General features: G+C 47.2%; 1 protein-coding gene across 1 annotated transcript; it reads left to right on the forward strand.

Annotated features, from left to right (window-relative positions):
- The first annotated feature begins 1085 nt into the window (after positions 1-1085).
- On the forward strand, positions 1086-3743 carry LOC132386385 (gastrula zinc finger protein XlCGF26.1-like). The gene has a single exon (XM_059958634.1). The coding sequence runs from the start codon at positions 1163-1165 to the stop codon at positions 2801-2803; it is 1641 nt and encodes a 546-aa protein (XP_059814617.1). The 5' UTR covers positions 1086-1162; the 3' UTR covers positions 2804-3743.
- The last annotated feature ends 4564 nt before the right edge of the window (positions 3744-8307 follow it).

Below are 8307 nucleotides of genomic sequence, written 5' to 3' on the forward strand. Positions count from 1 at the left end.
ACATCACTGGTCTTACGAGTGAGTTTGTTGATTCTGTTGCTGTCTGCTTCCCTCAGTCTACTGCCCCAGCACACAACAGCAAACATGATAGCACTGGCCACTGTAGACTCGTAGAACATCCTCAGCATCATCTGGCAGATGTTAAAGGACCTCAGTCTCCTCAGGAAATAGAGACGGCTTTGACCATTCTTGTAGACAGCCTCAGAGTTCTTTGACCAGTCCAGTTTATTGTCAATTCGTATCCCCAGGTACTTGTAATCCTCCACCATGTTCACAGTGACCCTTTGGATGGAAACAGGGGTATCTGATGCCTTAACCCCCTTCAGGTCCACCACCAGCTCCTTAGTCTTTTTCACATTAAGCTGCAGATGATTCTGCTCACACCATGTGACAGTTTTCCCACTGTAGCCCTGTACTCAGCCTCATCTCCCTTGCTGATGCATCCAACGATGGTAGAGTCATCAGAAAACTTCTGAAGATGGCAAGACTCTGTGGTGTAGTTGAAGTCTGAGGTATAGATGATGAAGACAAAGGGAGACAGGACAGTCCCCTGTGGAGCCCCAGTGTTGCTGACCACTCTGTCTGACGCACAGTATTGCAAGCGCACATACTGTGGTCTGCCAGTATTTATCTGTCTAACTTGGGATTAACCTCACTGTAACAGTGTGATACCAGATCAAAGCTTGGCAACACAAGTAATCTCATCTGTAATGTTGTCCTAAACCCATTGATGGATTCTGTATATCTTTTTACAGGTTAAAAATGAGAAGAAATTTGTCTCCAGGAAGCTCAAACATGGCACACCAGTTTTGTTGACTCTGTCTAGATATTTAATAAGTGGAGCAAGGGATTCAATCGACCATCCTTCCTACTCACACTGTGGGGAGGGATTAACTTGGTCATTTGACCAACTGGCAAGCCCGTCATTTTACACAGGAGAAAGGCCATTCACTTGCTCAGAAAGTGGGAATGGATTCACTCAGTTATCTCAATTGGAAGGTACAAGTTCACACTGGGCAAGGCCATTCATCTGTTCTGTGTGTGAGAAAGGATTCAGTTGGTCTTCCCACCTGTGAACACACCAGTCAGTTCACACCACACTGGGCAGAGGCTGGTCATCTGCTGAATTTCTGGGAAAGGATTCACTCAGTCATTTGACCTAATGGCTCACCAGCGAGTTCACACCAGGGAGCGGCCGTTCACCTGCTCAGTCTGTGATAAGAGATTCACTCACTCTTCCACCCTATGGAAACACCAGCGAGTTCATACTGGGGAGAAGCCATACATCTGCTCAGTCTGTGGGAAGAGATTCACTGAGTCATCCACCCTACTGGTACATCAGCGAGTTCACACTGGGGAGAAGCCGTTCACCTGCTCTGTCTGTGGGAAGGGATTTACTCGGTTATCCCACCTACAGAGTCACGAGCGAGTTCACACTGGGGAGAGGCCTTTCACCTGCTCAGTATGTGGGAAGGGATTCACTGATCCATCCAACCTACAGAGACATCAGCGAGTTCACACTGGGGAGAAGCCGTTCATCTGCTCAGAATGTGGGAAAGAATTCACTGAGTTATCCAACCTGCAGAGTCACCAGCGAGTTCACACTGGGGAGAAACCGTTCACCTGCTCAGAGTGTGGGAAAGGATTCACTGATTCATCCACCCTACAGAGTCATCAGCGAGTTCACACTGGAGAGAAGCCGTTCACCTGCTCAGAATGTGGGAAAGGGTTCACTCATTTATCCAACCTACGGAGACACCAGAGAGTTCACACTGGGGAGAAGCCATTTACCTGCTCAGAATGTGGTAAAGGATTCAGTGAGTCATCCACCCTACTGGTACATCAGCGAGTTCACACTGGGGAGAAGCCGTTCACCTGCTCAGAATGTGGGAAAGGATTTACTGCTTCATCCACCCTGCATAGTCACCAGCGCGTTCACACTGGGCAGAAGCCTTTCACCTGCTCAGTCTGTGGGAAAGGATTCACTCGGTCATCCAACCTACAGAGTCATCAGCAAGTTCACACTGGAGAGAGGCCATTCACCTGCTCAGTCTGTGGGAAGAGATTCTCTCATTCATCCACCCTACAGAATCATCAGCGAGTTCACACTGGGGAGAAGCCATTCACCTGCTCAGTCTGTGGGAAGAGATTCACTCAGTCATCCCAAGTACAGAGTCATCTGCGAGTTCACACTGGGGAGAAGCCGTTCACCTGTTCAGAATGTGGGAAGGGATTTACTCAGTTATCCCAACTACTGAGTCATCAGCGAGTTCACACTAGGGAGAAGCCGTTCACCTGCTCAGTCTGTGGGAAGGGATTCACTGATCCATCCAACCTACAGAGTCATCAGCGAGTTCACACTGGGAAGAAGCCGTTCACCTGTTCAGAATGTGGGAAGGGATTTGCACAGTCATCCCAACTACTGAGTCATCAGCGAGTTCATACTGATGAGAGACCATTCCCCTGCTCAGTCTGTGGAAAGAGATTCACACATTCATCCACCCTACAGAGACACCAGCGAGTTCACACTGGGGAGAAGCCATTCACCTGCTCAGTCTGTGGGAAGAGATTCACTCGGTCATCTGACCTACAGAGTCATCATCGAATTCACACTGGGAAGAAGCCATTCACTTGCTCAGAATGTGGGAAGAGATTCACTCATTCATCCACCCTACAGAATCACCAGCGAGTTCACACTGGGGAGAGGCCATTCCCCTGCTCAGTATGTGGGAAGAGATTCACTCGCTCTTCCACCCTGCAGAGACATCAGCAAGTTCACAATGGGGAGTGGCCATTGTTATGAATCCCTAGGTTTCATTTGCTGTGGACTGTCATTTGAAGAGAGAGACAGATATTAAGAAGGTGAATCAGTCTGACTTACAGCTTATTTACATCGCTCGCAGCTTGTTTAGTTTTAACCGATGACACAGACACTCAGAGTCAGAAGGAGGAAAAACGGAAGGATCAAAATCCAGGAACCAGCGGCCAAGGGTCTGATGCGCCATCAATAACTCTCGGAGACCTGAGGCGAGATATGGGCTTTTATTAGCTGAAAAATTGAACACTCTCAGCAGCAGAACAGCAAGAGATCAAAGAGCCGTTCCTCCAATCTCCTTTATACAGGGGTCTGTGGGAGGACATAGGAGCAGTCAGCAAGGGGGGGGGGGGGGCGTGTCCAGTCAGGTATATGTAGTTCACCACAGGGTCGCTCTTTAGAACTTTCCTATGCCCACAATGGTAGGTTAATTATCAATTCACCATACTTCGAATGTGTGGTTGTGACCCTGTTTGATCCATATCAGTGGATCTGTTTTGAGGTATCCTGTGAAGACCACTGACGTCTTAACCCTTGCCTAGATGTGGTGTGGTAATTCATTTGAAGACAATACCCCTTGTGACAAGTCACTTTCGGTAATAATTCATATGTGGATTTGGAATGATGACAGATAAAGTATACAGCAACTGTCCTCTCATTTTACCACCATGGAACCTGTGGAATTTGACATAATTGCCTTCTCTTGATATTTACCCTGGATTACAAATATCTCTTATCATCTATTCTGTGGATGAACTGAACTTTCGCACTTTACCATCTCAAGACTCCAAGCCTTGTTTCCCCTGAGCTCAATAGTTTGGGAGTTATATTTACACACGTCTATACACATAACACTGTTAACTTCTGTTTATCTTGTTTAATTTGCAATTTTTTTAAGTAGATTCTATTAAAGATAGTGGTTTTAACATCAAAACCAGACTCCAGGTGTAGTTTATTGCTGCTGGCTCATTTCTAAAGCATTAAGGTTCATAACAAATTTGGGGCCTGCGTCTGGGATAGGACCAAATTTGGGGTCTATTGATCGATTTATTATCGATTTGATTGGGGAAATCCCTTTTGATTTATTTGTGTGTGGAAATCAGCAGCAATGGATACTGATAAATTTCTGGAAACGCCAACCCCTGAGGCATTAGTAAAAGCCAAAATGAATGAATTGCTGACTGTTGCTACTGGGCTGAATCTTAAGGTGTAAGGGTGTGTGAAGGACCAGGGTAAGTGTAAAACTGGGAGAGCAGGTAACGTTAAAAAAAAAATACATGAGTTTTTTTTTAATATAATCTAGGCATCCACTCCCTTTTGCAGAGACTGGGATCCCTGGTTCAATCGGTAATGATGTTGTGCATTTCAATGTTCACCTCTCAGTCCTCAATTCTCTAAATGAAAGGGTTATCGCATTTGATCTTTCTTCATATGATGACCCCACCACTCCAGGGATCAGTCTGGTGAATCTTCATTGCACTCTCTATAACAAACATTCTCTAACCTCTTTGTTAATCCTCTGTGGAATTAATTTCCTTTTTCTGCAGCCCCGTGTTGCCTCAACCACTCACCCTGCACCCCGTCACTATTTCCACCTTCCCACCTCCTCCCTCGCATATATCCAACTCTCGCTCCACATCTCTTGCCCCATCCGTACCCCTCACCTCTTTTTTCTGACTATTTCTGTCCACTCTCAGTCCAGAAGGAAGGTCTCAGCCTGAAATGTTAACGGTTCATTTCTCTCCACAGATGCTGCCCGACCCACTGAGTTCCTCCGACAGTTCGTTCTTTGGTCTATATAACCCTGTTAGTATGGGGAGTGGGATTCCAAGTAGAATCTCAACAAAACACGCATAATTGTCACGTTTCCCGAATCATTGGCCCCACTTGCATGTCAAAAGTTTGCCGGTGTTTGCCCCCATGTGTGAATCCCTCTGCTCGCCACCACCGTGTGCTCAGACGGTTCCACAGATTTCCACCGGGACAAACATCCTGTCCGCCCCTCTCACACCATCTTTTTCCTATCAATAAAATCCCTCCTCTCCCTCCCCGCGGAACCGGCATCAAACCGACGGGCCGAACGGTCTCCTCTTACTTCGAGGCGATACATCAGACTCCGGCCGCAGGAGACGCTTCACAAACGCCCCAACTTCCCTCGGAGGGAAATTAAAATAAATCAGAAAGCGGACATTTACTCTGCTGTGATGGGGAGTTCGAGGTTGGAGTGGGGGTAACACCCTCTCGGCTTGTCCGCCTCTGCGACGGGTGGTAATGAGTGATTGACATCGTTTTGCACTAATGGGAATAGCGCAGCTCCTGAATTCTCTGCTGTCAGCGGTGAGGGAGGGAGTGGTCACGTGATTATTTCCCAGCTGTTGAACTGATAAAGCCCGAGCTCACCAGCACGCGGACGACACCGCGCACGTGAGGGCAGATCACGGTGTCAGGAGCGGGGGGGGGTCGTCGTGACGTCACCCGTGGTGGTGCGCTCACATTTAAAACCTTATGATTTCGGAGGGACAACAACATTAATCACGGGTTTCATCACTCAATCCAGTGTTGTGGGATGTAAAGTCCCCTGTTATGTGTCCGGCTGTGCCGTGTTGTTGGTGGAGTGGGCAGCGAGGTGTTTGTCTCGATTCGGGTCACAACACCAGAATTGCCAGCGGGGTCCACACACAGTGTATTAGTCAACAGAAAACCTCTCGTCCTTGCAGTCTTTGTCTCCTGGTAAACTCAACAACCTGACAGTGTGGACCATAGGTATCCTTCTTCACCCACCCCGTTTTTATTCACTTTATGAACATACAATCAATCCGTGCACGGTATATAATCTGTTGTTACTGTTGTGTTGTTGTGTTGCTCTGGAGCCGGAGTAATAATTATTTCGACCTCATTTACACGTGTCTGCTGAAAATGGAATTAAGCAACCCTGAATCTTGAATAAACATTTCAGCAGCTGAGCGTCACATTTCTGTCTGTCAGCGTTATTGCGGCAGAGCGCCACCTGGTGACAATGGAGTCCACAAATCAGGGTGTCCTGTTATTGCGGCAAATCACCACCAAGTGACAGTGTTGTCCACAAAAGGGGGAGGTTTACAGCGATAAGGAGGGGTGTCGGGGCTGGAAGCCAACTGCAAGCGGATGAAGTGCCAGACCTGCCGATAACCTCTCTCCTCATCACGAGTCAGGGTTCCAAACTGTCCTTCTATATGAGGCAACTTCTCAACATCGGGACTGTTGTGGTCATCTACTGTTTCCAGTTTTCCAGTTGTGGCCTCCTCGACATTAGTGAGACCCGATGTAGTCTCTGCTTTCTGCACTCTGTCCCGATGAGATTCTGCAGATGTTGGAGATGCAGAGTAACAGACACAAAATGTTGTAGGAAGTTAGGAGGTCCGGTAGCTTCTATAGAGGGGGATAAAGCAAAACAGAGATTTCCTGCCGAGACCCTTCATCGGGACTGGAAGTGGGGAGAAGGAGGAATAAGATGGTGCGGGGAGCGGAAAGTGTCCAAGCTGTCCAAGATGATAGGTGAAGCCTGATAAGAGTGAAGGTGAGTGGGTGGGGGAGGAGGGAGATGAAGTGAGACGCTGTGAGCTGGCAGGTGGAAAATGCAAAGGGTTGAACAAAAAGGAATCTGATAGGATAGGAGAGTGGATAATGGGGAGAAAAAGTAAAAGCGGAACGAGAGAGAGACAATCCGCAGTGGGGAAGAGTGGAGACAGGATGGAGGAGACGGGCGTGTGGGTTGATGAAAAAAAAAGGTAGAGGTAGAAGTTAAAGATATCGATGTTCATGTCATTGAGGAGTAAACTACCCGGATGTAATATGAGGTGTTGCTCCTCCAACCTGAGAGTGCGCTCATCGTGTTAGTTAAAGAATGAACTGGAAGGGAGAGTGGATTGATAATTTCCCTCTGGGATCCGTATTAAGTCAATCCTCTCTCAACTTAAACCAGTGCCCTCTGGTAGTTGATTCCACAAAGGTGGGGAAAAGGACTGTGCATATACCCCATTTCTGTACCCTCATGGTTTGGAACGCCTGCATAAGGTCACCTCAATCTCCTGCAATTCAAGGTGTGAAATCCCAACCTGTCCAACCTCTCTCCAGAACTCAGTCCCTCGAGTACCGGCACCATTCTCGTAAACCTCCCCTGCACTCATTCCAGCATGACGTCCTCTCTCCTGTAGCAGAATGACCAAACAGGAGGAAATTTGCAGCTGCTGGAAATTCAAACAACACACACAAAATGCTGGTGGCACTGTCAGAAGCACTGTTAGTGACGAAGGGTCTCGGCCCGAAAAGTCGACAGTGCTTCTCCCTATAAATGCTGCCTGGCCTGCTGTGTTCCACCAGCATTTTGTGCAGAATGACCAAAACTGAATACAATAATCCAGGCGCGAATACTCTAATCCTAATGAAACCTCACTGGCCTCTTCTTCAGACCATGAGCCATGAGATATCGGACAGAGGCTGCTCAGCCAATCGAGTCTGCTCCGCCATTCCTTCGTGTCCAATTGATTATCTCTCAACCCCATTCTCCTGCCTTCTCCCCATAATCTTTGAACATCCATTTAAAATACACTCAATGACTTGACCGCTACTCCGTTCATGGGAATGAATTCTAAAGATTAAAATTCCTCCTTATCTCTGCTGTCAGTGGATGCCCTATACATTGAGGGCTGTCCTCTGGTCCCAGATTCACACAGTACAGGGTGCATCTTCTTCACAGCCACTCTGTCTATGCCTTTCAATATTTAATAGTCTTCATTGAGATCCCCTCTCTTTCTTCCAGACCAGCGAGTACAGGGTCAAAGCCGTCTAATGCTCCTCATACTTAACCATTGCATTCCTGGAATCACCCTCGTGAAACTTCTCCGGACCAGCTCCAATACGAGAGTAGCATTTTCTCAGATAACAGGTCGGAAACAACTCACAATACACCGAGCGATCTGACCAATGCGTTTTAAAGCTAGTGTCACATCCTTGCTATTATATGCTAACATTACTGTTGCCATCCTTAATCAACACAATCTGCAAGCAAAACAACAGGGACTCCTGCTCAAGGACTCCCAAGTACCTATGCTCTTCTGATTTTTGAATTTTCTCCCATTTTTTTTCTACGCCCCTATTCCTTCTACAAATTGTACATGACCGTTCCCTTGCACACACCGTGTTACATCCGCCACTTCGTTGCCTGTTCTCCAAACCTATCGAAGTCTTTCTGCAGACTCCCACTTCTCTCGAAACTACCTGCCCCGTACGTATCCTTGTATCAACTGCAAAGTTCGTCGCCAAGGTATCAATTCCGTTATCCATATCATTCAGATTTAACATGAAACGATGCGGTCTCAATACTGACCCCTACAGAACACCATGAGATACCGACAGCAAAGCAGAAATGTCCATATTATTCTGACTCTTTCTCCCTTGTCAGTCAGCCAATCTTCGATCCAAACACGTCTCTTTCCTGTAATTCCATGAGCTGT

Source organism: Hypanus sabinus, unplaced genomic scaffold (assembly GCF_030144855.1).
Source record: "Hypanus sabinus isolate sHypSab1 unplaced genomic scaffold, sHypSab1.hap1 scaffold_1138, whole genome shotgun sequence".
NCBI classification, from domain to species: Eukaryota; Metazoa; Chordata; class Chondrichthyes; order Myliobatiformes; family Dasyatidae; genus Hypanus; species Hypanus sabinus.